We start from the raw sequence: 19318 nt of genomic DNA on the forward strand, positions 1-19318 counted from the left end.
TCCCCATCAGAATGCAAACTGCCAATGAGAATGTGAGCGATGGGGATGGCTTCCGTGGGTGTAGCTACTACTTTGGGGGAACTATTAGTGTGGTGTCGGTGCCTAAACAGAACCTATTAAAAGACCTGACTTATTTAGACAATCCTCCACATCAGCGAAGAACGCACACCCCTAATAATTCTGTTCTTTTTCTTCAGCTCCAACACTTACAACTTCACTAGGAATTTTTTTATCTGCTCTCTTGCCCATAACATCAACCTGGAAAAAAAAAATCCACCCATGCAATGCATGATATGTGCACACTTATTACATTCATGGCAATGTAGAATACACAAAAACACAGCCCCTGTCCTCAATGTCCCTTTGGTCCACTGGAAGGAAGGCTTTTACCTGTATTTGTTCATTCCAATATTAATTACCTACTACATACAGGCAATCATTTAAGCACTAGAGTTAAAAAGAAAACAAAACATGCTGTTTACCTACATAAACATTAAGAGTAGCTCTCTCAACCCTCCCGATTACTCTAGACCAGGATGAGCCGAGCAAATGACAGCCTACCTCCTTCTTTGGTATGAACCATGAGCTTATGAATGTTTTTCACTTTCTAGATCAAGTGAAAAGAAATCAAAGACAAAAACTTATTAACATGAGAAAATGGTATGCAATTCAAATGTCCACGCCCATAAACAAAATTTTGCTGGAACCCAGCTGTTATTTGTCTGCTTACATTGTTGTCTGTGGCGGTTTTGTGCTCCAATAGCACAGCTGAGAAGCTGCAAGGGTGACTGTGTGACGGGCACTGCTGACTCTGATCTAAACAATCCTGGTAATCACTCCACAGCCAGTGACTTAGGCAGGCCTAAGCCAGTATAAAGCAATGCGCGGCAAGGACTCTCAGTCTATGCAAAAGAGAAAAAGAAGCTTCTTTTCTTCCACCGAACAGAAACAAGGAAGCATGCAACCTCAATTCCAGCTACCTTCCTACCTCCAGGAGAGGGCCCAGCCTCAAGATGAAAGTAGGCTGAGAATCAGAATGGAGAAGCAGAAGGAATGCGAGTCCCTGAAGACATTTCAAGCCACTGATCGTACCACATCTGGTATGATCATATCACATCTTTTGAAATGAAACAAATTCGTACTTGTTTATGGAAGTTTCAGTCTGGTATCTGTCCCTGCCACAGATGTTGCCCTTACCATCAAGCCAAGAATAGAAGACCACAGATCATGACAAATATTGAAACAAAATATCTGTTTTGTTCACGGGGAATATCACTATCACCATATTTAACAACCATATCAATGAAGCACTTACTACGTGACACTTGGTCATCAATCCTTTTAACTATGGTGCAAGTACTGTTATCTTTATTTTAAAGTGGGAGAGATAGTTAAAGATACTAAAAGAGGTCTGAAGACCTACTAAAAGTCAACCATGAGTGGCAGAGCCGGTGCTTGGGTCCAGTCCAGTCTGATGCCTGATGGGGTCACACTTTCCTCTGCTGAAGGAACCGATAAGTGAACGAAGATGCTAAAATAGTGATACGTAGGGTGCTACGGAACCTTGTGCTTGGGGGTGTGGGGTCAACAAAGCCCGGGTTAAGGGAAGACAATGGACTGGAAGGACTATGAAGGAGCTAAATTGTGAAGAATATTTAGGAGTCACGCAGGGAGAGGCAAAGTGAGGAGCTATCCCAGAAGAAACAGTACGTGTAGATACAGAGACTACAGAAAGTGACTGAATATGGCTTAATTAGTATAAACACAGAGAGTGAGGCTGAGAATGGCTACAGAGGGTAAGAGGGGCAAGATCATGAAGTGCTCCCTAGATCAAGGTAAGGAATTTAAGCTGCATCTTGACTACTTGGGGAAGTACTCAAGGCTTTCAAATAAGGAAGGGGTATGACCTAGCTTCCACTGTACAAAGTGGGTATGCCAGGGATGAGATAGGGCCAGTTATAAGTAATCTAAGCCACCACTAAAGGATCTAAAATGTTCAACGAAAGAAGCTTTAGACTCGGAATTGGGATCGCAACTCCAGTTCCAAGTGTTACTAGCTCCATGATATTTGACAAACTAATCTAAGCTTCCATTTCTTTACCTACAAAAAGAAGAGTCAGAGAATTACTATGAGGATTAAATGCCAAGTTACAGAAGCACACAATGTCTGACATATAGTGAGCACTCCGGAAGGGGCAGTTAGGTTCTTCATCTGTCGTTATTGTTAGTACTTAAGTCGATAGCTCAGGAGCAGCAAGGGTTGGAAAGCATCAATAGACAGTAGTTAAAGCTACAGAGAGTGTGCAGCATAGGATTAGAACAAGGCCAAGCAAAGAATCCTGGGAAGACTACCCTTCAGCGAGCAGCTACAGAAAAGGAACAAGATCTTGCCCAGGGGATCTGGGGTTAATGGAGCCTCTGTTGACCCCGGCAAGACCTGAAGGAAAGGAGAAGAAAAGGAACCCAGGTTACTGTGATATCTGGCTGGGTATGGGAGGCAGACCAGAAGGAGGCTTTTGTGTTTTGTTTTGGTTTTCATTAAATGAGAGAAACTAAAGAAAGGGGGAAAAGCTGCGAGAAGGTGCAGAAAAGGAGAGTTCTCAGGGGGAGATAAATGATGGCTCAGTGGTGTGGACACACCTTTATAATGAAGTGAAGGTTCCCTCAGTGGGGGCCCAGGGCTCCTGCCCCAGTCTTTGCTCTTCTCTTAAACAGGTGGGAACCCAGAGGTCTATAAAGGTTGCGACTACCAAGATTTTAAATTCTATCTGTGGTACTGCTCATCTCCCCTCACCCTCCACCCTACTGGGCCTCTTCCTAAGTCTAAAGAAAGAATAGGGACTATACTAAACTACACATTAAAGATATACCTCATGAGCTTAGTCTTTGCATACTCTCACGTGCAAAATTAAAGCAGTATCTTGCCAAGAGCCTCAACTGAACTGGCTTTTGCAGCCGTCTTAGATGAGGTCCCAGACTCCTGTCTCCTCACTCGGGAGGTAGAGGGAGGGATATAAATCAGCCTCATGTTCAGTCTGCTCCCCAAGTCTAGCACCTCAGAGGCCAAGCCCCACCCATCATGCCAGAGATAAGAGACTCTTGAGGATGTCCCTGATTTCTCTACACAATGGGAGGAAGTCATCTGTCAAAATGCAATGGGAAGTGGTCAGGTACGAAGCTCAAGTTGTTGAAGATTTAAATAGCTATTACTGAAAACACGGGTAAATGTCAACTACAAACACACAGAGGACTGACTGCAAGACATTGTCCAGGGGCCAGCTGAGGAGGAAGGTCTCAAATGCACGTCATTTATTCCAAATCGGTACTTATCTGAGCTACTGAACAGTTCTTTACCTTACTCAGTCTTACTCAACCTTACTCTGTCCTAGTTCAGTCATCTTAAATGTCCCATTGATCACAACAGAATTCTGAAAAAGTAGCCTAATGCAAATTTGCAGTACTGATACAAATACTGTACTACCTCTAGAAGAAAAAAAAAATCCAAATTGTTTTATGAGCTTTGTACCTTCACATACATTAATTTCACCTTAAAAACATCCTACCTTTATAATCTCACAGAATAAAAGGGAAATGGAAACACAGGGCACATAAATCTACTGGTACCTTCATATGAGATACAGAGCCCATCAGTAACTGTATCTCAGATCTGCATCAGGTACCCTAGACCTCCGGGTGTATGGACTGTTTACAACTAAATAGACTGAGTAGTTAAACCCCATAAAATAATCAAGTTAAGCTGAACGTTCCCCAAATAAGCATTATGTTCTACTCACAAAGAAATTTCAGTTCTGAACAAAGTAACGTATCCAGTGCTAGTCTTGAATTACCATTTAAGCAGGAAAATGGGCACCAGAGCAAGTCAATCCAACCAAATTACCAGTATCAAATGGTTTACCTTCTCACAGGTATTAGAGTATCCCGTTTATTTTATAAAGACTTTTCACTTTAATAAACTCAGAAAAAACTCTGTCTAAAAAGTAACTCGAATTTACAGACAGTTAATATTTAGTGACCTTTCTAAATAACTTTATTTCATTGCAAAGTAATAGCAGGCACGCAATAGCGGTATTCTGTTTACAAGGTAAAGCTAAAACCATAAACAATTTGTTGCCCTAAGTTTGAAAACTCAGACAGAAAACTTTTTAATAAAGGTAATATGTCTAAGAAGAAACAAAATGTACCCTAGCCAACCTGACTCAAGAAACAGAAACTAAAATGGTCATTCAAACATTTAAAAAGTGAAACCTACCCCATACCGTCTCTAATTGTGGGTAAATAAAAGTTCAAATGAGCTCTACTAATCCCCTAAGACTATTCCAAAGAATAGAAGAAATTCCAAAGAAATTCCAAAGAATATTCCAAAGAATATAAGAAGAGGAAATACTCCTAAATTCATTTATGTGGTAGAATAACCCGGACAACATCACCAACAAGGAAATTACAGGTCAATTTTATTTATAGATAAACCTATATATAGATATAGATACAAATACAGATATAGATATACAGATACAGATACAGATTTTTTTTTTTTTTGAACGTTTTTTATTTTTTTATTTTTGGGACAGAGACAGAGCATGAACGGGGGAGGGGCAGAGAGAGAGGGAGACACAGAATCGGAAACAGGCTCCAGGCTCCGAGCCATCAGCCCAGAGCCTGACGCGGGGCTCGAACTCACGGACCGCGAGATCGTGACCTGGCTGAAGTCGGACGCTTAACCGACTGCGCCACCCAGGCGCCCCTACAGATTTTTTTTTAAGTAGACTTCAAGCCCAGCATGGAGGCCAATGTGGGGCTTGAACTCATGACCCTGAAATCAAGACCTGAGCTGAGATCAAGAGTCAGATGCTTAACCAACTGAGCCACCCAGGCACCCCTATTTATGGATATAGTAACAAAACTAATCCAATAATATGAAAAATATGTATTATTACAAGGCTGAATTTTTCACTGAAATGTAAGACTGGTTTTAAATTAGAATGTCTATTGCTATAATTTACCAGTTAAAATATGGAAGAACAATTATATAAATTTTATAAATTGAATATTAAACCACTGATGCAGAAAAAATTTAGTACTAATCCTAATTCCTAGTAAGGGGAAGAGGGCAAGCCAGGGAAGGCAGGGAGAAAGGGGAAAGGAGGAGAAGGAGAGAAGAGAAGGCAGGAAGAAACTACAAACCCATATGCCTCATGAATGTGGAGGCTACTTTAAGGCAACAGGCTTGAACAATGGAATGTGGAAAGGATCCGCAGCGACCACTGAGCAGAATACCAGACAGGCCCATTAGGTGACCCACCTCAAAATATCCACAGGCCCTACTAACCAATGGACTACTTACAACCAGGCATGGTTACCAAAAAAGGGAAAATTCCATACATCCCTATAACTCCTCACCTCCCCCCTTTAAATACAGCTCCCACCCAGGGCGCCTGGGTGGCTCAGTCAGCTAAGCATCAGATTCTCGATCTCGGCTCAGGTCATGATCTCATGGTTTGTGGGTTCGAGCCCCAAGTCTGGCTCTGCGCAGACAGCACGGAGCCTGCTTGGAATTCTCTCTCCTTCTCTCTCTGCTCTTAACCCCCCCCCCCCCAAATAAATAAATAAACTTAAAAAATAAAATGAAATAAATACAGTCCCTACCCACTGCTATGTTGCAGAGTCTCTCCTTTGCTGGCCTGCTTGCTGCTTCCTTGTTCTGCCTCGGGTGAATCATTTCACCACCCGTTCCATAAGCTTCCGGCCTGTAGGGTGACCCAATATTTGGGGAGTCCCATCCAATTGGGAGAGACACCACAATGAACACAGATACAAGACTGTTAACAAAAGATTAGCAAAGAAAGCACAATATACACAAGATATCACATCCAAGTGAGGCTTATTCCAGGAATGCAAGGGTGATTTCTCATTCAAAACATCAATAAAGGGGCGCCTGGGTGGCTCAGTTGGTTGAGCATCACACTCTTGATTTGATTTTGGCTCAAGTCACGATCCCAGGGTCATGAGATAAAGCCATGCATCAGGCTCTGCATTGAGCATGGAGATTCTCTCTCTCTCTCTCCCTCTGCCCCTGTCTCCTGCTTGCATTCTCTCTCACTAAATTAAATAAATAAATACACCAATAAATATAATTTACCACATTAACAATAAGGGAAAAAAACCATAGGATCATTTCGATTAGAGAAAAAAATATTTGACAAAATTCTCAGCCTAGAAATACAAAGGAATACCCCAACCCAATACAAAGCACCTATAAAACACCTAGAAATAATATTATATACTTAATGGTGAAAAGCCAAACACTTTTGCCACTAAAATCATAATAAACAAAGGCAGAATGTCTACATCATTTCTATTCAACACTGTATTGTAGGTCCTAGATAGCACAGTCAGCCAGGAAAATAAATAAAAGATTCACAGATTAGAAAAAAATATATAAAACTCTTTATTCATACACGACATGGTACTTACAGAGAAAAATCCTAAGGAATCACTTTTTTGATAAAACAAATGAATTTTTGCACATGGGTACATGGGTCACATGGGTACAAATATAAGTTCTATGTCTATATGCTAGGAAGAAATAACAGGAAAATAAAAAATTTAAATACAATGTAAAAGCATCAAAAGCATAAAATATTTAGAAAAATATTTAACAAAAAATGTGTAAGATCTTAACACCAAAAGCTACAAAACAAAGCAGAAATAAATTACAGGCCTCAATAAATGAATCTATTCCACTGCCAGGGATTAGAAAACTCAGTATCACTAAGATGTCATTTCAAATGAACTGGGTCTATACATTCAGTGAATTCTTTTTTTTTTTTTTTTAAGTTTTTTAAATTTATTTTTGAGAAACAGAGAGAGAAAGAGAGAGAGAGACAGAGCATGAGCAGGGAAGGGGCAGAGAGAGAGGGAGACACAGAATCCGAAGCAGGTTCCAGGCTCTGAGCTGTCAGCACAGACCCAACGCCAGGCTCGAACCCACAAGCCACGAGATCATGACCTGAGCTGAAGTTGGACACTTAACCGACTGAGCCACCCGGGCGCCCCCATGAATTCTAATTACAAACCTTAGCATGCTTTAGTCTGTAGAAACTGATCAGTTGATTCTAAAATATACATGGGTATACAAAGGACCTAGAATATCCAGAGCTAGCTCATAAAGAACAACAAAGTTGGAAGATCTACACTACCTGATTTTAAGACATACAATACAGCTAGACTAATCAAGAGTGTGTGATAAAGGCATTGTACAGACAGAAAACAAAAAGACAGAATAGAGTGCCCAGAGACAGATCTACAATTATATTGTCATTTGCTTTCTGACCAAGGCACCAAAAGCGATCTAATGATGAACGCAAAGTCTTTTCAACAAATGATGCCAGAACAGCTGAATATCCAAATGGAAAAACATAACACTAATCCAAAATTTATCTGAAATGGATCACAAACCTGAACATTGAAACTAAAACTATAAAACTTCTAAAAGAAAATATAACAGGATAGCTTTGTAACTTGAAAATAGGGAGAAAAAGGCAAAAAGAGGAAAAAGAAAATAAGAAAAGTTTCTTAGGTAAGATACAGAAAGCAAAACCCATTAAAAACTAAACATCAATATAAAAATAGTTGCTTTTCAAAATATGCTGGTAAGGAAAAGGTAAGCTACAGCCTGGGAGAAATGATTTGCAATACATATAACTGAAAAGAACTTCTATCCAGAATATATAAAAATTACGACTCAATAACAAAATTTTTTTTAAAAAAAGCAATAATAGGCAAAAGAAAAAAAAACAGGCAAAAGAGGTAAACAGAAACTTTGCAAAAGAAGACAGTGTAGATGACCAATGAGCACAAGGGAAAGTACATGATGTCACCAGTCCTCAGGGAAATCGGCAAAAAGCAATTTTAAACAACAACGAGAAGCCACTGACACCCACCATAATGGCTAAAATTAAGAAGACTGACAACCCCAAATGCTGGTGCAGATGTAGAACAAGCAGAAATCCCACACACTGTTGGTGGGAGTGTAAGATATATTGTACAACCACTCTGGAAAATAATCTGGCAGTTTTTTTATAAAACTAAACAAACACCTACCTTATAATCCCAGTAATTCCTCTCCTAGGTATTTACTCTGAGAAATGAAGACATACTAAAAAACAAAACACAAAAAACAAAACCAAAAACCCTCCAATATTATAATATTCACAGAATGCTCTTCCTAATAGTCCAAACTAGGAATAACCCACGTGTCCACCAGTGAAAGAAAAGGTCAGCATGCTGTGCTATGGTCGCACAATGGACTAGTTGGCAATAAGCACAACGAGATACTCATACATGCAACATGGGTAAACCTGAAAACTGTGCAGACTCAAAGAACACTTAAAAAGTACTTACAAAATAAAGTTCTAGAACAGAGAACACCAGCCTCTGGTGAAAAAATACAGTGTGATGATTGCCTCTGAAGGCAGAGGTGGTGGCTAGCAAGGGACTTGAGAGAATCTTCTGGGGTGACAGACATATTCTGTCTTAACAGGTTGGGGCATGCAGATGTAAACATTTATAAAGACTATTTGAGGATACTACACTAAGATTTGTGCAATTCCCTATAGGCAAACATTCCCTCAGGGGGGGAAAAAACCCATAAACAAATGTTGAGCCCCAGTTAATGTCAGACACGTGTAAATGTTTAGGATGAGGCGTACTGATGTCTACCACTTACACTGAAAAGCATAAAAAGACAGATAAATTGATCAGTACAATCTAAAGCAGATATTAAACGCTAAGCACTGTAAAATCTAGGTGGTAGAATCATTGTACAATTCTTGTATCTTGGGTGCACAGTCTAAAGGTTTGATGATAAAATATTGGTTTAAAAAATAAAAATATATGAAGCACCCAGGCTAAATGTAAAGATGTATATAAGTTTTGGATAAGATTATAAAAGTGAACTATAAGGCTTAAATAAATAGGAAATTATACCATGTTCATGCAGAGAAAGACCTGGTATTCTAAATGTATATTTGCCTCAAATTGGGTTTTTTTTTCAAATTTTTTTTAATGTTCATTTATTTTTGAGAGAAACAGAGAGAGAGAGAGAGAGAGAGAGAGAGACAGAGCATGAGCAGGGGAGGGGCAGAGAAAGAGGGAGACAGAATCTGAAGCAGGTTCCAGGCTCTGAGCTGTCAGCACAGAGCCCCACGCAGGGCTCGAACCCAGGAAACACGAGATCATTATCTGAGCCGCAGTCAGACGCTTAACTGACTGAGTTACCCAGGCGCCCTGCCTCAAATTGTGCTATAAATTCAATACAATTGCGGTCAAAATCCTGAAGCATTTCTCATGAAACTTACTTAATAAGCCGATGCTAAAAGGTATTGTCACGGTCACGGAAAGGTCCCAATAAAAAGCAAGGACAATGGTATAAAGATGAGGGAGAGCACTTGCCTGATCAGATACACTACAGAGTGACTCAGTGACGTACTGCTCCTACACACTGGGAATAAAACGGAGCCACACAGATTTATACACAAAACGGGATACTGCAGATTAGCATAGAAGACACTTCAACTGATGGTGTAGAAAATTTTCATCATCTGGTTTTTAAAAATATTGAATCAGATCTCTACCTCACAATATACACAATAAATCTACACTTGGTAGTTTAGAGATCTAAATGTGAAAAGACAAAACTTAAGATATTTTTAGAATAAGAGAATGTTTTATGATCCCTGTGTTAGAAAGGATGTCTCAAAGCACAAAGGTACAAACCATAAAGTAAAAATTATATTCTTAATACATTAAAATCTTAAAATTCTGTTTGACAAAATATACTATAGAAAATGACAAGACAAATAATCAGATTGGGAGAAGTAATCAAAAGGTTTGGGATACAGAAAAGAAATTCTACAAATCGAAATAAAAAATACAGAACAAACAAAAACAACAGCAACAAAACACCAGAAAAATAGACAAACTATATGAACAGGAATTCACAGAAAAGGAAACACAAATCGCCGTTCTCTGGAGCAATCTCACTGCGGATCAAGTAAATGCACAAAATAACTGCACAAAGTAAACGCACAAAGTAAAACCACAAAATAACTACTTCATACGCACAAATATTAAACCTCACCAAGTGTTGGTAACGTGGTTGCAGCAAAAAGGAACTGTATCCTCGGCGAGTGGGAGTGTGAACAGATACTACCACTTACATGGCAGGAGCTAGTTGAGTTTAATATACTCATTTTTATGACCAAAAATCCCAATCTAGAAAAACACTCAGACGTATACACATATACACAAGGGGACGGGTAGCTACAAGAATGTTCAGAGCAGTAGTGTTTGAAAAAAGAAAACTACAGAAAAGAAGGAAAGTGGTCTTTGACAGCAGGATGGCTGAATAAAAACCGGCACATTCATACGGGGAGGAGCTATACACACGACACAAAGGGCCAGATTTGGTAGAATTCCAAACAAATGGTGTCAATCTAGTATGCCAAGTAGGAGCCTATTCACAAAACTTTTCACGTGTGCTAAACAAATTTACATTTGTACACGCTATACATGTGTGTGTATATATACACATATATATATATACCTCTTAAGTAGTTTTTATGTACGGCTTTTAACGATAGGTATATCTACACAAATGGATGCATAGTATATAATGTCCAACATGACCTTATATTACACATTTATCTGCATGCCTATATACTATACATTATAAAGAAATACAGGAAAATAATTATCACAAAATGTGTAAGAGTGGCTGGGAAGGGATAACACAGGAGAGGAGAAACCGAGAACTTGGTAACATTTTATTTCTTCACCTGGATAGTGGATATATCCCACTGCATTACTCTTTATACCTATTTATAGGTCTTAAAACATGCAATATTTCAGAGAGAGAGTTTTAAAGAACAGTACGTAGAAATATGTGAATTCTAGAAGTTAGCGAGATGGCTTACTGACAAAAAGGATGAATTAATTTATAAAACTCAGTAAGTGACGATATTCGAAGCAACTTGATTCAAAGAATGGAAAAGTGAAGTTACATGCTAGATACACTTTCAACAAATACTTACAACACAGATTTTTATTAACTGCTCCTAGATAAAATTTACATGTGAACCTAAGGCCAAAGGGCTTTCCAGTATAAGTTTTCAGGAAAACTGAAATATCAGACAGTGTGAAAAATGAGGAGGAGGAGGAGGAGGAGGAGGAGGGGAGGGAATTATGTATATCAGTGACACGATAAACAAGAAGTTAGGGGCACCTAGGTGGCTCAGTCAAGCGTCTGACTCTTGATCGCAGCTCAGGTCATGATCTCATGGTTTGTGAGTTCGAGCCTTATGTTGGGCTCTGCACTGACAGTATGGAACCTGCTTGGGATTCTCTCTCTCCCTTCTCCCTCTGCCCCTCCCTCACTCACACTCTCTCCTTCTCTCTCTCAAAATAAACAAATTCATTTTTTTTTCCCCTTAAGAAACAAGTGAGAGAGTATAACATCAAAACAACACTGAGTTTACACCATACTGGTTATTTATCAAACAATATTCTCTCGCTTTAAAATGAAGGCTGGCTTCCGTACAGAATGAGTCACTGGGTTAAATGTGCAGGCACATTTGTGGGAGAGAAGTGCTGGCATTTCTCCAAGTACTGCAATAGTGCTTTCCACTCTGCTTTAACTGGACACCCCTCCTCCACCACCCTAGCCCCACTTGACTCACCACCCCTATCCGCTTTGGAGCACAGAGAGCATCTATGGCAGATGATGACAGTTCTACTACAGCCAGAATGACTAGGCAAAGCCACCTGGATCTCACAGGGAGCCAAAGACCAGCCCAAATCCTTCAAAAGTTCTGATACACTATTTTTTTTTTTAAGATTTATTCACCAAGTAAATTCAAAACTTCCTGAGTCTAACAGCTTAAGTGTAGCAAATGTGTCCTCAAGTGTCATCAATCTGATGAGAACTAAACTGCATTCAGTGATTTCCCAGTAAAAGATAACATCAGCCAAAGGTAACTAAGACACATCCCTGAAAAACAAATACAAAATGCAGACCAAATGCCTGAAGCTCCCTCACTGCAGGAGAATCAAATCTAAAAAAAAAATAAGTAATGAATGAATGACAAGAAAATACCATCTTGGCTCCCAGCACTACTAGAAGAACGAGAAAGGTTAAAGCACGGGACTCCAGAATATATGCCTACAGTTGACACACAGAGAACAAAGAAATGAACATCGAGTCTCGTAGCAGACATGGCCAGAACTGTAGGACCAGGGCCGAACCAGACATGAATCCACCCAGACAGACTCACACTCCTGCGGGAGAGCTGGACAGACACTGGGGCAGCAGATACTGAAACATGAGAGTGAACCCAAGCACCCCCATATCTCCCGACAGGTGACTGATGCTTTTTCCCCAGAGACTGGAGTAAATTGTAGAGGGGCTCTAAATACATTCCAGTTTTATTAAAGGGAAGTTAACTAAAAAATTTTTTTCTGTATCTTAGTACAAAAGATACTTAGTACAAGATACAAGATCTTAGTACTACCATACTTAGTACAAAATGAAATCAAACTACTTAGGAGATGCAGAAGTCTCTAAGACACAAAGTTGCATATTTTCATATTAAAAACAGTGTGCTGGATTAGCGTCAAAAGACTAAAATGTATCCGAGCTCTAGTATAATAAAAGAATGCAACACATCTCCAGGGATTGGAGAGTAAATCAGCAAGTTGAACGCTGTTGTGCAAAGAGCATACTTTCACCCTCAGAGATAGAAAACAATGTGTCAGGTGATACTCCAAGCCACAGCATAAACACTATTGCTAGGACAGCCATCCTACTTAAATGTGCTAACAGAACATATTAGAAAATGATTTCTTTTTCAATCATAAAAAAATGTCAAGCATGCAATGACCTGCTTAGCTCTGCAGCCTTATATTGACCACCCTTACCACTAGAGACACTTTAATGAATGTATCTGAGAAACACAAAGGCACAGAAGATGGGTTTGAGGGCTTTTACAGCTATGAAATGAAAGGAGAGAAGAATTCTTCCCATCTGGAGAGACCGAGATAAGAGATTCTGAGAGAGACTAGCTATACAGGTCTTAAATGGACATAAATCCAGGTTAATAGACTCCCAACGTACATTCCTTTCTAGAGAAAAAAGAAAAAAAAAAAGTTAGTTATTCTACTGGGACCAGCGAGCTCATCAGGGGTTAAACTTCTGTACTAACTAAAAATAAGATAGACAAACCACTTGAGCCTTTTTCCAAGTTACTCTGTTGCTAATTAGCAGAAAATGAAAACTTCTCCTTTTCTAGTAATCTCTCTGCCACAAGGGATTTTAAAGAAGACTAAAATAGAGATCTCTCCTTTTACTTCCTACAGGTTAATATGTTTGTTCTTTTAAAAATGTGTTCAAGAATTCCCTCAGAACATCTTTTAGTACTTGGTTTCATATGATCTGACCAGGCTGAACAAAATGCCGTGCAACTGAACACAAACTAGCACCCAGTTCTTGCAGTAGAAGAGTTAGGGCCTTGCTATCTTTTCATCCCAGAATGACTAAGGGAGGGTTAAGCAACTGGCCCTAACTGATAACATTTGGATAAAGAAAGGGAATTTCATGAAGGCCTCTGAATTCAAGGGAGCCAGAATGCAATCAGCAATGTGTCTATGTTAACTGAGTAGTCCAAGAGATACAGAAAGAAAGAAAGAACGAAAGAAAGAATGAAAGAAAGAACGAAAGAAAGAGCAAATTTCTAAATGATTAGTATCCATCAAATGAATCTGTGAATGCATACATTTTACAGATAATACATGAATGCACTTAATTCTAAGTAAGATAAGCTAAATAAATACTGCTACTAGAAACCAACTCTAACTACTGAATTTCAAAATCTGTTAGAGACCTTGAGTTCAATGGCTACTAGTCTTTAAGTTGCTGTCCATCAATACTTCTGAATATGTACAGAACTGACTAAATGAAAAAACTAAGTGGTGTTATATAACCCGAAACTTCAAACTGAAAGAGCAAAACGTATTCTACAGTGACATCTACCGGTAAAGGGTAATGTACTAGCCTGACACGACTAGACAAACAGATGTTTACATCCCTCTAGCATGTTACAAGAAGCTACAGGGAAAGACTTAATGATCCTCAAAAAGGAAAAGCTAACCAAACAAAAACACTACACATACCAGTGTCTGTAAGCTACAAACTAAGCCCAAAAGGCCATCGTGATCCTTCCTAACCAAGAATGTTCCAATCAATAAATCTGAAATAGGTTTCCCCTGGCCCCAACTGGCAAGTTAAACTTTTATATGCTGGTTAAAGGCAGTATGTCCACTTTGCTCATGTTTATTTTCTATTTTACAGAGTAAAACTGAAAAGGTAAAATTGAGCTCTGTATGAAACTAGACATTTTATTAGTTTTCAATTTAAGTCGAAGATGTAAACGAAAAGCAGACAGTTGCTTTAAAAAATCTGCTCTATAAACCCCTACGTCCTAAACGTTGCTTGTCAATAAAATCTGCTCTATAAACCCCCTACGTCCTAAACGTCACTCGTCAATAAAAAATCTGCTCTGTAAACCCCTACGTCCTAAACATCACTTGTCAACAAAATGATCACAAAGAAAGAGAGAAGGCCAGAGAATCACTTTTTCCCTCAAGTGCATGTTTCAAAGTCCTCCCCCCCCATACTTTTATACAAAAATTGAAGAAACAATGTTTCATGTGACCAATGTCATCAACTTGAGACTGTCAATGCAAAACATCTCAAAAAACTTACTATTTGAGCCCATGTACTCCTTCTCAAATTAAGATTTTAAATGAACTGTATTTCAAATACAATTTTAGTCAAATTCAATTGTTGATGTGAAAAAAAAAACATTTATTAGATAAACTATTGTAGTATGCCACAGACACAGCCAGAAAGGAAGAGATGATCTGCAGAAGGAAATGGATGGTCTATTTCAACTCTAAAATTCCCATAAAATCTCCCAAATTACAGGACCCATAATTCGAGTACCATGGTCTAGTGAACAAATGACAGAAAACTTGAGTTCTAGCCTTGGATCTTCCATTAACTAGCTGGGTTTCCAAGACCCACGCAACCTTTAATAAATTATACAACTTTTATGGAAATTAATTTCCTCATCTATAAAGTTAGAGAAGGGAACTGAGTGGGCCTTACGGTAATGCCACTGCTAAAGTTTCTTCAGCTTCTATGATTTCCCCAGCAGATGAGAACAGTTTGAGAATCTATGTCTATACCTCAGTGACTCAATAAACACGGCAACAAAAAGGAAGTGGGCTTAATGTTTCACGTATAACCTGCTGTAAGCAAACGATATAAACAGGATCACACTTTCACACTGTAGTGTAACTGCTTAAGGCTGAAAGAATCCTTGTTTCCACTCCAGTGGTTCTACCTGGCCCACAGTCAGAAGTCAGTATTAACTACAAAATATGGTTACAGAAAAAGAATACTCCTCACATAACATGCAAGACCCCCCAATAGCAACTTTTTAAATGTTTTGTGTTTTGTTTCTGTAATATAGTTACTTTTCTCTTTTACATATTCTTTTTTACATACCAGGTCGTTCCATGACAATTATGAAGTCAGTGTGAGCAATGCTTAAAAGGCTACATATCCTCAAATATGGACAGGGCTAGCTCTTAAATATTTGAATATGAACGTCAGAATATATTAACTTAGGTCGTAACATTTCCTAAACTTATTATCTGCCTGTTAAAACTCACTCAGTGGGGTGCCTGGGTGGCTCAGTCGGTTAAGCGTCTTGGTTTCAGCTCAGGTCAGGATCTCGGGGTTCGTGAGTTCGAGCCCCACATCAGGCTCTGTGCTGACAGTGCAGAGCCTCCTTGGGATTCTCTCTCTCCCTCTCTCCCTCTCTCTCTCTCTCTCAAAATAAATAAATTAAAAAAAATAAAACTGGTTCAGTTATTGAACCAGTAGAGGCGGGAACACAATATACATTCCCCAGTACTAATTCTAACCCAGTGATAGTCTATCTACAGTCACTTCCTCAGATGCAATCAGCCCTCTCTACTCATGAGTCTGAAGCGTAAAATGGAACAAAGATGTGCTTCACTTGTAAACAGCTACAGAAAACTTCTGACAACAGTTAACATTAACAATTAACAACTAACAGTCTTGTTCATCAGTGCTACTGCTTGGTGTTTAGGCTCTTCTCATTTGGAAATTTTTTAATGGGTAGCCAAAGCCACCCGGGACCGTTCATCTACTCTTCTGCCCATCTAAGCACTGGCCGCCATTTAAGGACAAGTGACAATGGAACACAAACTTATGTCAAAAGTGAATTAATATGTTTTCTTTTTAGTTTTTTTTTTTTTATTTTAGAGAGAGAGAAAGCACACACAGGAGCAGGGGACAGGCAGAGAGAGAGAGAGAGAGAGAGAGAGAGAGGCGAGAGGTTGAGAGAGGGAGAGGGAGACAATCTTAAGCAGGTTCTACAACCCTGGGATCATGACCTGAGCTAAAATCAAGAGTCTGACTCAACCAACAGAGCCACCCAGGTCCCCCTAATATGCTTTCTTTGAACTTCAAATTGTGTGTATCTTTTTCGATTTACAATACAAGCATTAGCTTTTAGAGTCTAAATTTGTGCAATGACTTTAACTGCATTATGTTCACCATTTAAATTTACTCATTCACTCATTAATTAAATATTTACTGAGCATCTATTACAGTCCGGGACTATTCTAGGGTTGGGAATAGGAATGAACAAGAGGAGGCGGTAAGACAGGAAGACAATACACAGGAAAATAAGATACTTTCACAAAGTGGTAAGTGCTATTTAAAAAATAATTCTTTGAAGCATGACTATAGTCATCTGATTTATTTTCTTTACGTATGAAACGATTATGTGTAGACCTCAGAAACAAAAAGTCTAAATCATTTCAAAACGGTTATCTGCTCCCAGTCGTACACATGTGTATTGCAGTTTCAATATCCTAAGGGAGTCAAGGAAGTATAAAAGAAACTGAGAACCACTGAAATATGAGATGAAACAGATTTAAAACATCTGCACTGTTCTCTTTGCTGGGTAAGCACATGGAGGAAAAAAGGTGAATACCCAACATATTTTTTTTTAAAAAAAGAGAAGACAAAGTGAAAAAATAGCAAAGTTCACCCGGTATTCTACAATACGTTAAAGGCAACTACAACGCATGTTAAGAAAGCTACATAAAGGCAAAAATATTGAAAATAATTTGCAAGTACATTCAAATCACTCCCTCTCCCCCCCCCCCCCCGCCTACACACACACACACACACACACACACACACACACACACACGATATTATTCTTTGAGCTGCTCTTAAAAGCTGCTGGTTTGGCAGGAACTTATTTTCTCCGACTTTGGCTCGTGTCCAAACTCTCCAAAATGTGCAAGGCAAAAAGGTAAACTGGCTCCCTCACTCCCATCTTTCATTCCACGCAAAGCCAAGCAAGAGCAGATCAGTCACCTCCCTCCCGGCGGCGCCCTGCAGGTGAGGGGTCAGCCGGGAAGGGGCTCCCCGGCGCGACCAACCCAAGGCCGCGGACCCAGCTCCGCCCGGCCCCTCGGGTCCGCCCGCCTGCCCACGGAGCGCGGCCTCCGCCCCGCGCCAAAAGAAGGAGCGACGCGGAGGATGGAGGAGATGCACGGCGGGATCCGGGGAACTGGAACCGCAGCTCCCGCCGCCCGGGCCCCTCCTCCCAGGGGGCCCCACTCGCCCTCCCCGGCACGCCTCCTCTGACCTCTCCGGGCCCCCGGGCTGCTACTGCTGCCGCCGCTGGTGCCTGCTCCCGGGCTGCCGCTGCCGGAGCCACTGCTGCTGCTGCTGCTGCCGCTGCTGCTGTTGCCGCCGCCGCCCTTGGCATTCTTGCGCGGGGCCATTGCGCGCACTGCTGAAACGGGTGAGGGGTGGGGGGCTCCCTCAGTGGGCCGGGACACCAGAGGCGCGGGGGCCGCTGACGGCGGCCGGCGCTGCAGCGGGTGCGGGCCGCCGCTCCTGCAGCTGCGCCTGGGTCTCGGCACCGCCCGCCGCGCCTCCGAGGACTTTCGCCCGCGTGCCGGCTGCGCGCGCCCAGCACTCGCGTGCGCCGAACCTGTGACTCCTTCCCCAGGCGAGAGCGCGCGGCTCACAGGCCCACCTCGGTCACGCCCCTTCCCGCCCGAGCCCCGCCTCCTCCCCGCCTCGGGGAGGCTGAGTGACGGGGGTGACAGCCAATCACAACGGCTCCTGCGAAAGGGTGGAGCCCTGCCGTGCTTCCCCGCCCCCTGCAGACTTGGGGCTGTTCTGGAGCGTCGCAGCCGCCTGTGAGCGCGAGCCGCCTTCGACTTTCCAGGCTGTCTGGGTCCTTTGGAACGTGGCAAACGTGGAAGCCAAGAGGGCTCTCGCGAGCGTTGGCGGACCCTGTAAGATCGGGATGGATGGGGCGGGGCGAGGAGGCGGGGACGGCGGACACGTGTGCTGCGTTCACACCCAGCGCGCGGCCTCTAGGCCCTTCTCTGCGAATTTCGTTCACGTCCCACTCGACTGTACGCACGGACACCCAGGAATGCAGTCCCGCTTCTTGCGAAAGAGTTGTTTCCTGTCAGTGGTAATATTAAGCCATTTTTGAAACGGTGATGTTAGGAGTAGTTCGATGCCTACGTCACAGGTGACTGATCGGTTGGGTTTTAAAGCAGGACTTCAATTTGTGCCATCAGTATTTTCAGAGACTCTTAGTTAAAGGCGCAAGTGTAGATGTAAAACAAAAAGTTCATTTTCTTGCCCTTGGAGAGCGCCCTCTCTCTGAATTCTCCGTCTGCTGGGCTCACGCCTACAGTCATCTTTCCTTGGTGTCCCCAACCGTGGGTCCCCTCGTGTACAGTCGCAGAGTGCCTGGGCCTGAGCTGCCTCTGAGCTCTTAAAAATCTGGGTCCATGGATGATCCAGGCAGGAACTTGAGGAACTTGACGTCACCATCATCTTTGTGTCGCCAAATCCAGCACAATGCCTGGTGCGTAACAGATGTGCGAGAAACGTTTCGTGATTTGATACATTTCTAACATCTTCTTAAAATCTTCCCCCCGATTCTTGGCCACGTTGCGGAGACCCTGACCCTGGATGTGTCTCAGGAGGGCTCTGAACCAGAGAGCTTTGCAGTGCGGCATCTGGTTTCCTCCCCCTTCTCCATCCAACATCACTCTCCTCCATTGGCAGGTTCCCCCGGGGCCCACTTGACTCTTACGTGAATGG

At 41.4% G+C, this 19318-nt stretch overlaps 1 protein-coding gene across 8 annotated transcripts in view; it reads right to left on the minus strand.

Moving 5' to 3' along the window:
* The window catches only part of ASPH (aspartate beta-hydroxylase), a 222074-nt gene extending 203090 nt beyond the window's left edge, over window positions 1-18984 (minus strand). For 5 of the 8 annotated variants that reach the window (XM_060610603.2, XM_060610599.2, XM_060610601.2 and 2 more), the window contains exon 1: window positions 17832-18573. In XM_060610603.2, the coding sequence (XP_060466586.1) occupies window positions 17832-17970 (139 nt within the window). In that variant the 5' untranslated portion in view covers window positions 17971-18573. Of the gene's footprint in view, window positions 1-17831 lie in introns of all 8 variants that reach the window. The other 3 variants (XM_060610597.2, XM_060610598.2, XM_060610608.2) reach the window with 3 other exon arrangements.
* Between the last annotated feature and the right edge of the window lie 334 nt (window positions 18985-19318).

The sequence above is a fragment of the Panthera onca genome, chromosome F2, assembly GCF_046562875.1.
Source record: "Panthera onca isolate mPanOnc1 chromosome F2, mPanOnc1 haplotype 2, whole genome shotgun sequence".
NCBI classification, from domain to species: domain Eukaryota; kingdom Metazoa; phylum Chordata; class Mammalia; order Carnivora; family Felidae; genus Panthera; species Panthera onca.